Source organism: Panulirus ornatus, chromosome 9 (assembly GCF_036320965.1).
Source record: "Panulirus ornatus isolate Po-2019 chromosome 9, ASM3632096v1, whole genome shotgun sequence".
Lineage (NCBI taxonomy): Eukaryota > Metazoa > Arthropoda > Malacostraca > Decapoda > Palinuridae > Panulirus > Panulirus ornatus.
In genome coordinates, this window is record NC_092232.1 from 12,788,873 (window position 1) to 12,806,455 (window position 17,583).

Here is a 17,583-nt window from a genome sequence, read left to right on the forward strand (position 1 = left end):
TCCATAGCCCACGCCTCGCAACCATACAACATTGTTGGAACCACTATTCCTTCAAACATACCCATTTTTGCTTTCGGAGATAATGTTCTCGACTTCCACACATTCTTCAAAGCCCCCAGAATTTTCGCCCCCTCCCCCACCCTATGATCCACTTCCGCTTCCATGGTTCCATCCGCTGCCAGATCCACTCCCAGATATCTAAAACACTTCACTTCCTCCAGTTTTTCTCCATTCAAACTCACCTCCCAATTGACTTGACCCTCAACCTTACTGTACCTAATAACCTTGCTCTTATTCACATTTACTCTTAACTTTCTTCTTCCACACACTTTACCAAACTCAGTCACCAGCTTCTGCAGTTTCTCACATGAATCAGCCACCAGCGTTGTATCATCAGCGAACAACAACTGACTCACACTGAGAACCAATCACTTTCCTCTCTTCCTACACGTACACATGCCTTACATCCTCGATAAAAACTCTTCACTGCTTCTAACAACTTTCCTCCCACACCATATATTCTTAATACCTTCCACAGAGCATCTCTATCAACTCTATCATATGCCTTCTCCAGATCCATAAATGCTACATACAAATCCATTTGCTTTTCTAAGTATTTCTCACATACATTCTTCAAAGCAAACACCTGATCCACACATCCTCTACCACTTCTGAAACCACACTGCTCTTCCCCAATCTGATGCTCTGTACATGCCTTCACCCTCTCAATCAATACCCTCCCATATAATTTACCTGAGAAAAATATGATAAATTGCAAGTTCATGGTATTCATAAGCTCAAAAACTTTTTTGTGTCAAAACTGAAACATAACATATTCAAACTCTTCCATACTTGAAATAATCATGGCAAATATCATAATACTCAAAGTTACTGATATATACCCAGTAAATACGATTGAAATGATTAGTATATACTTTAAAATTGATTTCATTTAATATTTAATTAAAGGTCATAAAGATGACCAAACAATATTGTAACCCTAAATTTGCATTCACCATGAAAAAGATTCTTTATAAACAAGGTTTTGAAAGAAAATTATTTTTCTGAGAAAATACCAAAAATTGCAGGTAACAGTTCAGTGAAAAATAGTATTTACCATAAGGGTTTTTAAAGAAATCTACCTTTCTGAGAAAAATGCCAAAATTCGCAGGATGTTTTTCATCTCAAAAAACTTTTTGTTTCAAAATCAAACATAACACACTCAAGCAATTCTACACATGAAATAATTATGGAAAATATACCATAATGCTCTCATTACAGATATTTATAGCCACTAAACATGATGTAATTGATCAGAAGATATCTAAAAATTGTCTTCATCAAATAACTTATTTATGGGTCATGAAGATGACCAAACGATATTTCTACCCTAGATTTGCATTCAGCATGAAAAATATTCCTAATAATGAGGTTTTGAAAGATATCTATTTTTGAGAAACAACATATTCAATCACTTCTATACTTGAAATAATCTTGGAAAATATATCATAATGCTCTCAGTTACCTATAGGTACTCAATAAATATGATCAAAATATTAGATAATGCTTTAAAATTGACTTCATTTAATGGCTTAATAAAGGTCATAAAGATGACCAAACGATATCTTAACCCCACATTTGTATTCAACATGCAGGATAGTGAACTATCTTTCCATACATTCCTCAATGCCTCCAGAACCTTCAGCCTCTTACCAACAACTTTCTCTTATTCTCATCCAGTACAATTACTAGGCAACATAAACGAATGATAAAGACTGGTCGATAAATATTCAGCATTTTGTATTCTATGTTTATTACAAAAAATTTAAAAGAAACACGTTTATGCTTAAGACATCTCGATATCCACAATGTAACATTATCAAAAAGATAAAATCAATTCAGTTACACAATAACATCTGCCAATCATCTATATTGTAACAAAAGCTTTAAAAAAAAGGTGTAAAAGATGTTATTTTTTTTACATTGTCCAATTACGCAAAAAAAATAGTCCAGAAACTGTCATTTAGCTAAAAAAAAAAAAAATCAACAAAACATCAATAATGAAAGAATGAGCATAACAACCAATCCCATTGCTATAAAACCACTATGGTAAATTCTGAGTTGAAGGTGGAGTTCAGTCAAGGTTGTAGTACCTTCAGTTTAGTGTTCCATGTTTAACCTTTCTATTTCTTCAGTGTGTGTGTGTGTGTGTGTGTGTGTGTGTGTGTGTTCCTCTTGTTGTTGTTGTCTGATGAATTTAAACATACTTTTGCAATGACATCTTCTTGATTCACATGTGAATGTGTGTGTGTGTGTGTACTGTCACAGCTGACAACTGAACAGTAGTCAAGTGAACGAAAGTGAGTCAGTCACCACCAGTCATGTGATCAATTCTCATAACAAACAACAGTCAAACGATCAACTGTTGTGGTGACCAAGAGTCTCCACCTCCAATGATTCATCACTGTTCCTCATTTCAATCCTAAATATATGTTTTGTTAGCTGAAACACATGTTCATGTCCACTTATTATTTTCCATGTTATTCATTCACTTCAATAATTCACTAAGCATAATCAACTTTCTTTTTTTTATACATGATTACCATTTTCTGCAACAGACAGGTAGTGCCAGGAAGACACCAAAAAAAGGCCTCATTCATACACCTCTATTCTCTAGCAGTCACTATGATGCACCAAAATGACAGTCTCTATCCACAACCAGGCCCCACATGCCAGTCTGTGGTTTCCCCTGACTGCTTCATGTGCCCTGATACAGTCTCTGTATACAATACTGCTACAACTCAATCAATCCCATGTGTGCCTTACAACCTCCTGCACATTCAGACTTCAATGACTCAAAATCTTTTCCATTTCATCCTTACATCTCCATTTTGGTGTCCCCTTTCTCCTTGTCCCATCCACTTCTGACACATACATCCTCTTTGTCAACCTCTGCTCACTCATTCTCTCCAATGTCCAAAACATTTCTGTACACCCTCTTCTACTCTTTTAACTATACTCTTCTTATTGCCACATCTCTCCCTTACCCTATTGTTGTTTATTCAGTCAACACTCATCTCCACGTACTGTTCTCAATCATTTAATTTCTAACATCCTGACCCTCTTTCATACACTCTCATCTAGAGCCCATGATCAACATCCATACAACACCTTTGGGACTACTATACCTTCAAACATACGTAACAATTCCCTCCCAGACAGTGATCTCTCCTTCTACATATTACTCAATGGTCTTAGGACCTTTGCCCTCTCACCCACACTATGACTTGCTTAAGCTCTTTTGGTTCCATTCACTGTCATGTCCATTCCCATGTATCTAAACTCATAACTTCCTCCAAGTTTTCTCCATTCAAACTTACAACCCAATTCATCTGTCTCTCCCTAATGTTAACTCTAATAACCTTATCTTATTCACACTGACTTTCATACACTCCCCCAAACTTAGATATCATTTTCTGCTGTCCATATGTCATCAGCAAAAACTAACTGGCTCACCTCCTAAGCACTCCAATCCTTGCCAGATTACCAAAAACCCTTGCATTCACTTTCCTCACCACCCCATACCTAAATGGACTGAACATCACACACTCCTGTTACAGACCTACCTCCACCTGGAATCAATCATATTTTTCTCTACTTATACATACACCATATTTCACTGCTTCTATATCCTCCCAATCCATATATTTCTAACACCATTCACAAATTATCTCTGTCAACCCGATCATGTGCTTTCTCCAGATCCATTGATAAGGCATACAAATCCCTCTTTCTCCAAGTATAATTCCTCTTTCTCTAAGTATTATTCACACAAAGTCTCCAAAGCAAACACCTGATCCGTAATTCTTCTACCACTCCTGAAACCACATTGTTCTTCCCCATTCAGATGCTCAGTGCAAGCTACAACCCTCTCAATCAATCACCACTCTCCCATACAACTTACACTAACAAAAATTTCATACCTCTGTAATTTGAACATTCATCTATGGCCCCTTGCCTTTATATAATGGCACTATACATGCATTCTGCTAATCCTCAGGCAAATTGCCATGATCCATACATACACTGAAAATCAAAATTAACCAATGAACAGCACAGTCCCCTTCTTTTCATTAGAAATTTAACTGCAATACCATCCACTCCAGCCACCTTACCACATTTCATTATATGTAAAGTATTCACCATCTCTTCTGCTTTACCAAACCACATGCCATAACTCTTTCACTTCACATGACTTCCCAACCCAAACACCCCACATTTGCCTCCATTTTATCAAAGACAATCAACAATACTTCAAAATATTCACTCCAACTTCTCTCCACCTCTTCATTGCCTGTTAACACTTCCCTATCTGCTTCCTTCATTGATGCTCCCATTTGCAATCATGTTCTCCAACACTATACACAAACATTTTCTTATTCACTCTGGAGTTGGAAATACTCTCTCACCCCAACTCTCATTGCCCTTTTTTAAGCACTGCACCTTCCTCTTGACCACTTGCCACTTCCTCTTGTACATCTCCCAATTACTTACACACCTTTACAGGTAATACAGGTATTATTAAGGGCAGCATAGCAGACTGGTTTGCATACACTAGCTACTACACAAATGGTTCAAGATTTGAATCCTTGCTGTTCTAAGAAAGTGTACATTCATATGCACCATATTTTGTGTTCATGTCTCCATATTATGACAATAAAATCACTGAAATTACTGACTACTGTGTAATGTGAGCCTGATGGGATAAGAAGTGAGACAAAGGTATTCAATTACTAGCAATAAAATAGTCATTTCCCTATTATGGGCAGCACAGACAAGTGGTTAATTCAACCAACTACCACGCAACTTGTATAAGGTTCGAGTCCTTTATAATTCAACCAGCTACCACGCAACTTGTATAAGGTTCGAGTCCTTTACCTCTCCATAATTCTTTATACCATATCTCCATCATTTCTCCCTGATCCCACCTCCACAAGAACTGCAAAATGATCAGAACCTCCAAAAGAATTCTCCAACTCTAGCATCCAGCACAACCTTTCTCAACTTTTCATACACTGTCACAGAGTCAATCAAAACCTTTTGTTCCTCTCTTCCATCATTTCTCATCCATATATATCTGTGGATCATCTCATACTGAAAAAAGGTGCTGCAAGGAATAAACCACACTCACACTGACATCAAAGGAAAACTTCCATTCTCATTTACTCCAGGCATTTCCAATTTACCATCTCGCCAATTTCATCATATCCCACCTTCACATTTACATTATCCATAACAAACACCCTTCTCAAATCCCTTTATACAATCACTCAAGTTTCTCCAGGAAGAATTAATTTCATCCATACCTCGCACAGTTTTCATATTCACAGGTGCATATACACATACCTGTGCCTACTTCACGGTTACAATCCTCCCTTTCACCCACACCATTCTTGATCCATTCCATCCATGCTCTGTGACACCCTCCCATACTCTTGGTGATAGCACACTTTCATATTCTTCTTTCCCTCTTCCTGGATAATTTTCATCCCTTCCTGTCCATACCATTCCTCCTTCCACACACTCCCACAACTTGCTTTTGTCATTTCCATTTTCACTCCATACAAGCTTCCCAAGGATATGAGGTTTTCCAGTACATCCCCAGTACATCCAAACCATAACTTTTAATCTCACCAGTCATCCCACTGACATTCAAGAGCTATCACCCTCAATTGCTATTCTCTTTAATCTCCAGCATGTGGACAGCACTTTTTACCCTTTAGTGCCTCACCCATGACAGACCAATGGCAGAAGGCAACTCCAGTGCAGTGTTTCTATATGCAGAGGGGCTCTCAGATCATCCAAAAGACTATAATTTCAGTACACCTTAAGTGTTAGTGTTTCAAAACTATTGCCCAGATTTAGTCTGAACTGAAAAATAATGATGTAAAGCCTTCTCAGCTTCATATCCCGGAATCATGGGAAAATGTTCTCTGATGAAAAAGAGCATTTCTTTTTCATTTAACTTTATCTTGTTTCTCCTATGTTTTTTTTCTGAAGACTCATTACACAACTTCATTTCACTTTTCTTAGCTTTCCAATTCCTTGAAGTATTAATAATACTACCTTCAAGGAAGTTGCAATCTGGCTTTTTGTTTTTATGAAAATACAGAGATTCAATACACGTTTCATTTTTTAAAGCTATCATCTCATGAAAATTGAGGTATCGAACTAAATGTAATTCTGTGAAGTATGGAGACTGTTCAAGATTGACAAAGATGGATCTCATAGTCTGCTGGAAATATGACAGAGGTCGAGGGGTAAGGGTGAATGAGAAAACTGGTCTCCAACCATCCTTGTTCACACATTCCTGAGAAGGAGTGAAAATTATTATCATCATGCCATAAAAGAGCCATAATCATTCGAGAAATTAATGAAGTTACTATCATATTCCCTTTAACCTAAACATTATCTTATTAGAAAACACAAGCCACCACTTAAACAACATAAGTATGATTAATCTAGTTGTGTTAAATATGGTTATTAACTGCTATAAAGTTATCTTCTTGGAGAACACAAACACCACTTAAACAACATGTGTATGAGTAGTTTCGTTGTGTTAAATATGGTTGTTAATCACTATAACAACATTAGATAACCATCCAAATGGTTGAGGGTCAAGTCAATTGGGAGGTGAGTTTGAATGGAGAAAAACTGGAGGAAGTGAAGTGTTTTAGATATCTGGGAGTGGATCTGGCAGCGGATGGAACCATGGAAGCGGAAATGGATCATAGGGTGGGGGAGGGGGCGAAAATTCTGGGGGCCTTGAAGAATGTGTGGAAGTCGAGAACATTATCTCGGAAAGCAAAAATGGGTATGTTTGAAGGAATAGTGGTTCCAACAATGTTGTATGGTTGCGAGGCGTGGGCTATGGATAGAGTTGTGCGCAGGAGGATGGATGTGCTGGAAATGAGATGTTTGAGGACAATGTGTGGTGTGAGGTGGTTTGATCGAGTGAGTAACGTAAGGGTAAGAGAGATGTGTGGAAATAAAAAGAGCGTGGTTGAGAGAGCAGAAGAGGGTGTTTTGAAGTGGTTTGGGCACATGGAGAGGATGAGTGAGGAAAGATTGACCAAGAGGATATATGTGTCGGAGGTGGAGGGAGCAAGGAGAAGAGGGAGACCAAATTGGAGGTGGAAAGATGGAGTGAAAAAGATTTTGTGTGATCGGGGCCTGAACATGCAGGAGGGTGAAATGAGGGCAAGGAATAGAGTGAATTGGAACGATGTGGTATACCGGGGTTGACGTGCTGTCAGTGGATTGAATCAGGGCATGTGAAGCGTCTGGGGTAAACCATGGAAAGCTGTGTAGGTATGTATATTTGCGTGTGTGGACGTATGTATATACATGTGTATGGGGGTGGGTTGGGCCATTTCTTTCGTCTGTTTCCTTGCGCTACCTCGCAAACGCGGGAGACAGCGACAAAGTATAAAAAAAAAAAAAAAAAAAAAATTCATCTATATAAAACTTTTAGTGAAGATATAATTTTTTTGTGGCTGATTTGGGTGAGAAACTGCAGAAGTTGGTGACTCAGTTTGGTAAAGTGTGTGAAAGAAGAAAGCTGAGAGTAAATGTGAATAAGATCAAGGTTATTAGGTACAGTAGGGTTGAGGGACAAGTCAATTGGGAGGTACGTTTGAATGGAGAAAAACTGGAGGAAGTAAAGTGTTTTGGATATCTGGGAGTGGATTTAGCAGCAGATAGAACCAAGGAAGCGGAAGTGAGTCACGGTGGGGGAGGGGGCGAAGGTTGTGGGAGCGTTGAAGAATGTGTGGAGGGTGAGAACATTATCTAAGAGAGGAAAAATGGACATGTTTGAAGGAATAGTGGTTCCAACAATGTTATATGGTTGCGAGGCATGGGCTATAGGTAGGGTTGTGCGGAGGAGGGTGGATGTGTTGGAAATGAAACATTTGAGGACAATATGTGGTGTGAGGTGGTTTGATCGAGTAAGTAATGAAAGGGTAAGAGAGACGCATGGAAATAAAAGGAGTGTGGTTGAGAGAGCACAAGAGGGTGTTGAAATGGTTTGGTCACATGAAGAGAATGAGTGAGGAAAGATTGACAAGGAGGATATATGTGTCAGAGGTGGAGGGAACGGGGAGAAGTGGAAGACCAAACTGGAGGTGGAAAGATGGAGTGAAAAAGATTTTGAGTGATCGGGGCTTGAACATGCAGGAGGGTAAAAGGCGTGCAAGGAATAGAGTGAATTGGAACGATGTGGTATACCGGGGTCGACATGCTGTCAATGAATTGAACCAGGGAATGTGAAGTGTCTGGGGTAAACCATGGAAAGTTCTGTGGGGCTTGAATGTGGAAAGGAAGCTGTGGTTTTAGTGCGTTATACATGGCAGCTAGAGAATGAGTGTGAACGAATGTGGCCCTTGTTGTCTTTTCCTAGTGCTACCTCGCACACATGCGGGGGGAGGAGGTTGTCATTTCATGTGTGGTGGGGTGGCGAGGGGAATGAATAAGGGCAGACAGTATGAATTATGTACATGTGTATATATTTATATGTCTGTGTGTGTATATATATGTATACTTTGAGATGTATAGGTATGTATATGTGCATGTGTGGACATGTATGTATATACATGTGTATATGGGTGGGCTGGACCATTCTTTCGTCTGTTTCCTTGCGCTACCTCGCCAACGCAGGAGACAGCGACAAATATAATAAATAAATGTAAATATATAAATATATATATACATGCCTTCAACCACTCAATCAATACCCTCCCATATAATTTTCCTGGAATACTCTGTAATTTGAACACTCACCTTTATTCCCTATGCCTTTGTACAATGGCACAATGCATGCATTCTGCCAATCCTCAGGCACTTCACCATGAGCCATACATACATTGAATATCCTTACCAACCAGTCAACAACACAGTCACCCCCTTTTTTAATAAACTCCACTACAATACCATCAAAACCTACCGCCTTGCCGGCATTCATCTTCTGCAAAGCTTTCACTACCTCTTCTCTGTTTATCAAACCATTCTCCCTGACCCTCTCACTTCACACACCACCTCAACCAAAACACCCTATGTCTGCCACTCTATCATCAAACACATTCAACAAACCTTCAAAATACTCACTCCATCTCCTTCTCACATCACCACAACTTGTTATCACCTCCCCATTAGCCCTCTTCAATGATGTTCCCATTGGTTCCCTTGTCTTGTGCACTTTATTTACTTCCTTCCAAAACATCTTTTTATTCTCCCTGAAATTTAATGATACTCTCTCACCCCAACTCTCATTTGCCCTCTCTTTCATCTCTTGCACCTTTCTCTTGACCTCCTGCCTCTTTCTTTTATACATCTCCCAGTCATTCGCACTATTTCCCTGCAAAAATCTCCCAAATGCCTCTTCTCTTTCACTAAAAATCTTACTTCTTCATCCCATCACTCACTACCCTTTCTAATCAACCCACCTCCCACGCTTCTCATGCCACAAGCATCTTTTGCGCAATCCATCACTGATTCCCTAAATACATCCCATTCCTCCCACCACTCCCCTTATTTCCATTGTTCTCACCTTTTTCCATTCTGTAATCAGTCTCTCCTGGTACTTCCTCACACAAGTCTCCTTCCCAAGCTCACTTACTCTCACCACCCTCTTCACCCCAACATTCACTCTTCTTTTCTGAAAACCCATACAAATCTTCACCTTAGCCTCCACAAGATAATGATCAGACATCCCTCCAGTTGCACCTCTCAGCACATTTACATCCAAAAGTCTCTCTTTCGCGCGCCTGTCAATTAACACGTAATCCAATAACGCTCTCTGGCCATCTCTCCTACTTACATACGTATACTTATGTATATCTCGCTTTTTAAACCAGGTATTCCCAATCACCAGCCCTTTTTCAGCACATTAATCTACAAGCTCTTCACCATTTCCATTTACAACACTGAACACCCCATGTATACCAATTATTCCCTCAACTGCCACATTACTCACCTTTGCATTCAAATCACCCATCACTATAACCCGATCACATGCATCAAAACCACTAACACACTCATTCAGCTGCTCCCAAAACACTTGCCTCTCATGATCTTTCTTCACATGCCCAGGTGCATATGCACCAATAATCACCCATCTCTCTCCATCAACTTTCATTTTTACCCATATTAATCAAGAATTTACTTTCTTACATTTTATCACATACTCCCACAACTCCTGTTTCAGGAGTACTACTACTCCTTCCCTTGCTCTTGTCCTATCACTAACCCCTGACGTAAATTTACTCCCAAGACATATATATATATATATATATATATATATATATATATATATATATATATATATATATACAAAGCAAAAATAAAAAAAATATATATATATATATATATATTTATTTATCTATTTATTTTGCTATGTCGCTGTCTCCCGCGTTTGTGAGGTAGTGCAAGGAAACATACGAAAGAAATGGCCCAACCCACCCCAATACACATGTATATATATATATATATATATATATATATATATATATATATATATATATATATTTTTTTTTTTTGCCGCTGTCTCCCGCGTTTGCGAGGTAGCGCACGGAAACAGACGAAAGAAATGGCCCAACCCACCCCCATGCACATGTATATACATACACGTCCACACACGCAAATATACATACCTACACAGCTTTCCATGGTTTACCCCAGACGCTTCACATGCCCTGATTCAATCCACTGACAGCACGTCAACCCCGGTAGACCACATCCATCCAATTCACTCTATTCCTTGCCCTCCTTTCACCCTCCTGCATGTTCAGGCCCCGATCACACAAAATCTTTTTCACTTCATCTTTCCACCTCCAATTTGGTCTCCCACTTCTCCTTGTTCCCTCCACCTCCGACACATATATCCTCTTGGTCAATCTCTCCTCACTCATTCTCTCCATGTGCCCAAACCATTTCAAAACACCCTCTTCTGCTCTCTCAACCACGCTCTTTTTATTTCCACACATCTCTCTTACCCTTACGTTACTTACTCGATCAAACCACCTCACACCACACATTGTCCTCAAACATCTCATTTCCAGCACATCCACCCTCCTGCGCACAACTCTATCCATAGCCCACGCCTCACAACCATACAACACTGTTGGAACCACTATTCCTTCAAACATACTGATTTTTGCTTTTCGAGATAATGTTCTCGACTTCCACACATTCTTTAAGGCTCCCAGGATTTTCGCCCCCTCCCCCACCCTATGATCCACTTCCGCTTCCATGGTTCCATCCGCTGCCAGATCCACTCCCAGATATCTAAAACACTTTACTTCCTCCAGTTTTTCTCCATTCAAACTTACCTCCCAATTGACTTGACCCTCAACCCTACTGTACCTAATAACCTTGCTCTTATTCACATTTACTCTTAACTTTCTTCTTTCACACACTTTACCAAACTCTGTCACCAGCTTCTGCAGTTTCTCACATGAATCAGCCACCAGTGCTGTATCATCAGCGAACAACAACTGACTCACTTCCCAAGCTCTCTCATCCACAACATACTTCATACTTGCCCCTCTTTCCAAAACTCTTGCATTCACCTCCCTAACAACCCCATCCATAAACAAATTAAACAACCATGGAGACATCACACACCCCTGCTGCAAACCTACATTCACTGAGAACCAATCACTTTCCTCTATTCCTATACGTACACATGCCTTACATCCTTGATAAAAACTTTTCACTGCTTCTAACAACTTGCCTCCCACACCATATATTCTTAATACCTTCCATAGAGCATCTCTATCAACTCTATCATATGCCTTCTCCAGATCCATAGATGCTACATACAAATCCATTTGCTTTTCTAAGTATTTCTCACATACATTCTTCAAAGCAAACACCTGATCCACACATCCTCTACCACTTCTGAAACCACACTGCTCTTCCCCAATCTGATGCTCTGTACATGCCTTCACTCTCTCAATCAATACCCTCCCATATAATTTACCAGGAATACTCAACAAACTTATACCTCTGAAATTTGAGCACTCACTCTTATCCCCTTTGCCTTTGTACAATGGCACTATGCACACATTCCGCCAATCCTCAGGCACCTCACCATGAGTCATACATACATTAAATAACCTTACCAACCAGTCAATAATACAGTCACCCCCTTTTTTTTATAAATTCCACTGCAATACCATCCAAACCTGCTGCCTTGCCGGCTTTCATCTTCCGCAAAGCTTTTACTACCTCTTCTCTGTTTACCAAATCATTTTCCCTAACCCTCTCACTTTGCACACCACCTCGACCAAAACACCCTATATCTGCCACTCTATCATCAAACACATTCAACAAACCTTCAAAATACTCACTCCATCTCCTTCTCACATCACCACTACTTGTTATCACCTCCCCATTTGCGCCCTTCACTGAAGTTCCCATTTGCTCCCTTGTCTTACGCACTTTATTTACCTCCTTCCAGAACATCTTTTTATTCTCCCTAAAATCTAATGATACTCTCTCACCCCAACTCTCATTTGCCCTCTTTTTCACTTCTTGCACCTTTTTCTTGACCTCCTGTCTCTTTCTTTTATACATCTCCCACTCAATTGCATTTTTTCCCTGCAAAAATCGTCCAAATGCCTCTCTCTTCTCTTTCACTAATAATCTTACTTCTTCATCCCACCACTCACTACCCTTTCTAACCAACCCACCTCCCACTCTTCTCATGCCACAAGCATCTTTTGTGCAATCCATCACTGATTCCCTAAATACATCCCATTCCTCCCCCACTCCCCTTACTTCCATTGTTCTCACCTTTTTCCATATATATATATATATATATATATATATATATATATATATATATATATATATATATATTTTTTTTTTTTTTTGCTTTGTCGCTGTCTCCCGTGTTTGCGAGGTAGCGCAAGGAAACAGACGAAAGAAATCGCCCAACCCACCCCCATACACATGTATATACATACACATCCACACACGCAAATATACATACCTATAGATCTCAATGTACACATATATATACACACACAGACACATACATATATACCCATGCACACAATTCACACTGTCTGCCTTTATTCATTCCCATCGCCACCTCGCCACACATGGAATACCATCCCCCCCCCCCATGTGTGCGAAGTAGCGCTAGGAAAAGACAACAAAGGCCCCATATATATATATATATATATATATATATATATATATATATATATATATATATATATATATATATATATATCCCTGGGGTTAGGGGAGAAAGAATACTTCCCACGTATTCCCTGCGTGTCGTAGAAGGCGACTAAAAGGGGAGGGAGCAGGTGGCTGGAAATCCTCCCCTCTCTTTTTTTTTTTTTTTTTCCAAAAGAAGGAACAGAGAAGGGGGCCAGGTTAGGATGTTCCCTCAAAGGCCCAGTCCTCTGTTCTTAACGCTACCTCGCTAACACGGGAAACGGCGAATAGTTTAAAAAAGAAAAAAAAAATATATATATATATATATATATATATATATATATATATATATATATATATTTTTTTCTTTCATTCAAACTATTCGCCATTTCCCGCGTTAGCGAGGTAGCTTCAAGAACAGAGGACTGGGCCTCTGAGGGAATATCCTCACCTGGCCCCCTTCTCTGTTCCTTCTTTTGTAAAATCAAAAAAGAAGAAAAAAAAAAAATGATGAGAGGGGAGGATTTCCAACCCCCGCTCCCTCCCCTTTTAGTCGCCTTCTACGACACGCAGGGAACACGTGGGAAGCATTCTTTCTCCCCTATCCCCAGGGATAAAATTATATATATATATATATATATATATATATATATATATATATATATCCCTGGGGATAGGGGAGAAAGAATAATTACCACGTATTCCCTGTGTGTCGTAGAAGGCGACTAAAAGGGGAGGGAGCGGGTGGCTGGAAATCCTCCCCTCTCGTTTTTTTCAATTTTCCAAAAGAAGGAACAGAGAAGGGGGCCAGGTGAGGATATTCCCTCGAAGGCCCAGTCCTCTGTTCTTAACGCTACCTCGCTATCGCGGGAAATGGCGAATAGTACGAAAGAAAGAAAAGATATATATATATATATATATATATATATATATATATATATATATATATATATATATATATATATATATATTATATATTATATATGGAGTGAGTATTTTGAAGGTTTGTTGAATGTGTTTGATGATAGAGTGGCAGATATAGGGTGTTTTGGTCGAGGTGGTGTGCAAAGTGAGAGGGTTAGGGAAAATGATTTGGTAAACAGAGAAGAGGTAGTGAAAGCTTTGCGGAAGATGAAAGCCGGCAAGGCAGCAGGTTTGGATGGTATTGCAGTGGAATTTATTAAAAAAGGGGGTGACTGTATTGTTGACTGGTTGGTAAGGTTATTTAATGTATGTATGACTCATGGTGAGGTGCCTGAGGATTGGCGGAATGCGTGCATAGTGCCATTGTACAAAGGCAAAGGGGATAAGAGTGAGTGCTCAAATTACAGAGGTATAAGTTTGTTGAGTATTCCTGGTAAATTATATGGGAGGGTATTGATTGAGAGGGTGAAGGCATGTACAGAGCATCAGATTGGGGAAGAGCATTGTGGTTTCAGAAGTGGTAGAGGATGTGTGGATCAGGTGTTTGCTTTGAAGAATGTATGTGAGAAATACTTAGAAAAGCAAATGGATTTGTATGTAGCATTTATGGATCTGGAGAAGGCATATGATAGAGTTGATAGAGATGCTCTGTGGAAGGTATTAAGATATATATATATATATATATTTTTTTTTTTTTTTTTTTTTTCATACTATTCGCTATTTCCCGCGATAGCGAGGTAGCGTTAAGAACAGAGGACTGGGCCTTTGAGGGAATATCCTCACCTGGCCCTCTTCTCTGTTCCTTCTTTTGGAAAATTAAAAAAAAAAAAAAAAAACGAGAGGGGAGGATTTCCAGCCCCCCGCTCCCTTCCCTTTTAGTCGCCTTCTACGACACGCAGGGAATACGTGGGAAGTATTCTTTCTCCCCTATCCCCAGGGATAATATATATATATATATATATATATATATATATATATATATATATATATATATATATATATATATATATATATATATAATCATATTTTATTTATACTTTGTCACTGTCTCCCGCGTTAGTGAGGTAGCGCAAGGAAACAGACGAAAGAATGGCCTAACCCACCCACATACACATACACATGTATATACATGCACGTCCACACACACACATATACATACCTATACACCTCAAGTTACACATATATATACACACAGGCATATACATATATACACTTGTACATAATTCATACTGCCTGCCCTTATTCATTCCCTTCGCCATCCCGCAGCCCCCTTCCCCCGCATGTGCGCGAGGTAGCGCAGGGAAAAGACAACAAAGGCCACATTCGTTCACACTAAGTCTCTAGCTGTCATGTATAATGCACCAAAACCACAGCTCCCTTTCCACATCCAGGCCCCACAAAACTTTCCATGATATATATATATATATATATATATATATATATATATATATATATATATATATATATATATATATATATATCATATTTTATTTATACTTTGTCACTGTCTCCCGCGTTAGTGAGGTAGCGCAAGGAAACAGACGAAAGAATGGCCTAACCCACCCACATACACATACACATGTATATACATGCACGTCCACACACACACATATACATACCTATACACCTCAAGTTACACATATATATACACACAGGCATATACATATATACACTTGTACATAATTCATACTGCCTGCCCTTATTCATTCCCTTCGCCATCCCGCAGCCCCCTTCCCCCGCATGTGCGCGAGGTAGTGCAGGGAAAAGACAACAAAGGCCACATTCGTTCACACTAAGTCTCTAGCTGTCATGTATAATGCACCAAAACCACAGCTCCCTTTCCACATCCAGGCCCCACAAAACTTTCCATGATTTACCCCAGACGCTCCACATGCCCTGATTCAATCCATTGACAGCACGTCAACCCCAGTATACCACATTGTTCCAATTCACTCTATTCCTTGCATGCCTTTCATCCTCCTGCATGTTATGGCCCTGATCACTCAAAATCTTTTTCTCTCCATCTTTCCACCTCCAATTTGGTCTCCTACTTTTCCTCATGAATTGGAACGATGTGGTATACTGGGGTCGACTGGAGTGAACCAGGGCATGTGAAGATCTGGGGTAAACCATGGAAAGTTTGGGCCCTGGATGTGGTAAGGGAGCTGTGGTTTCGGTGCATTATTCATGACAGTTAGAGACTGAGTGTGAACGAATGTGGCTTTTGTTGTCTTTTCCTAGTGCTACCTTGCACGCATGCGGCGGGAGGGAGTTGTCATTTCATGCGTGGCGGGGCGGCGACGGGAATGAATGAAGGCAGCAAGTATGAATTATGTACATGTGTATATATGTATATGTCTGTGTATGTATATATATATATATAAGGTGAAATGTATAGGTATGTATATGGGCGTGTGTGGACATGTATGCATATGCATGTGTATGTGGGTGGGTTGGGCCATTCTTTCGTCTGTTTCCTTGCGCTACCTTGCTAATGCAGGAGAGCAGTGACAAAGTATATTAAATAAATATTTTATAACTCTGTTATACATCCACCTTCCTCCACACAACCCTATCTATATCCCATACCTCGCAACCATATAACATTGTTGGAGCCACTATTCCTTCAAACATACCCATTTTTGATCTCCGAGATAACATTCTTGCCTTCCACACATTCTTCAACGCTCCCACAACCTATGCCCCCTCCACCACCCTGTGACTAACTTCTGCTTCCATGGTTCCATCTCCTGCTGAGTCTACTCCCAGATATCTAAAACACTTCACTTCCTCCAGTTTTTCTACATTCAAACTTACCTCCCACTTCACTTGTCCCTCAACCCTACAGAAACTGATAACCTTGATCTTATTTACATTTACTCCCGGCTCTCTTCTTTCACACACTTTACCAAAATCAGTCACCAACTTCTGCAGTTTCTTATCCGGGATAGGGGAGAAAGAATACTTCCCATGTATTCCCTGCATGTCATAGAAGGCAACTAAAAGGGGAGGGAGTAGGAGGCTGGAAATCCTTCCCTCCCATTTCTAATTTTCCAAATGAAGGAACAGAGAAGGGGACCAAGTGAGGATATTCCCTGGAAGGCTGAGTCCTCTGTTCTTAACGCTACCCCGCCAATGCAGGAAAAGGCAAATATGTATGAAATATATCATTGGATTTTAGGGAGAATAGAAAGATGTTTTGGAAGGAGGTAAATTAAGTGCGTAAGACAAGAGAACAAATGGGAACATCGGTGAAGGGGGCAAGTGGGGAGGTGATAACAAGTAGTGGTGAAGTGAGAAGGAGGTGGAGTGAGTATTTTGAAGGTCTGTTGAATGCATTTAATGATAGAATGGCAGATATAGGGTGTTTTGGTCGAGGTGGTGTGCGAAGTGAGAGGCTCAGGGAGAATGATTTGGTAAACAGAGAAG

The 17,583-nt window shown here is 39.8% G+C and overlaps 2 protein-coding genes across 4 annotated transcripts in view; both read right to left on the bottom strand.

Moving 5' to 3' along the window:
• The window catches only part of LOC139750216 (probable cytochrome P450 CYP44), a 122,846-nt gene that overhangs the window by 36,707 nt on the left and 68,556 nt on the right, over positions 1-17,583 (bottom strand). The window lies entirely within an intron of this gene.
• The window catches only part of LOC139750217 (uncharacterized), a 31,109-nt gene continuing 15,327 nt past the window's right edge, over positions 1,802-17,583 (bottom strand). The window contains exon 3 of the mRNA XM_071664699.1: positions 1,802-6,370. Coding sequence (XP_071520800.1) covers positions 5,909-6,370 — 462 coding nt within the window. The 3' untranslated portion in view covers positions 1,802-5,908. The remainder of the gene's footprint in view (positions 6,371-17,583) is intronic.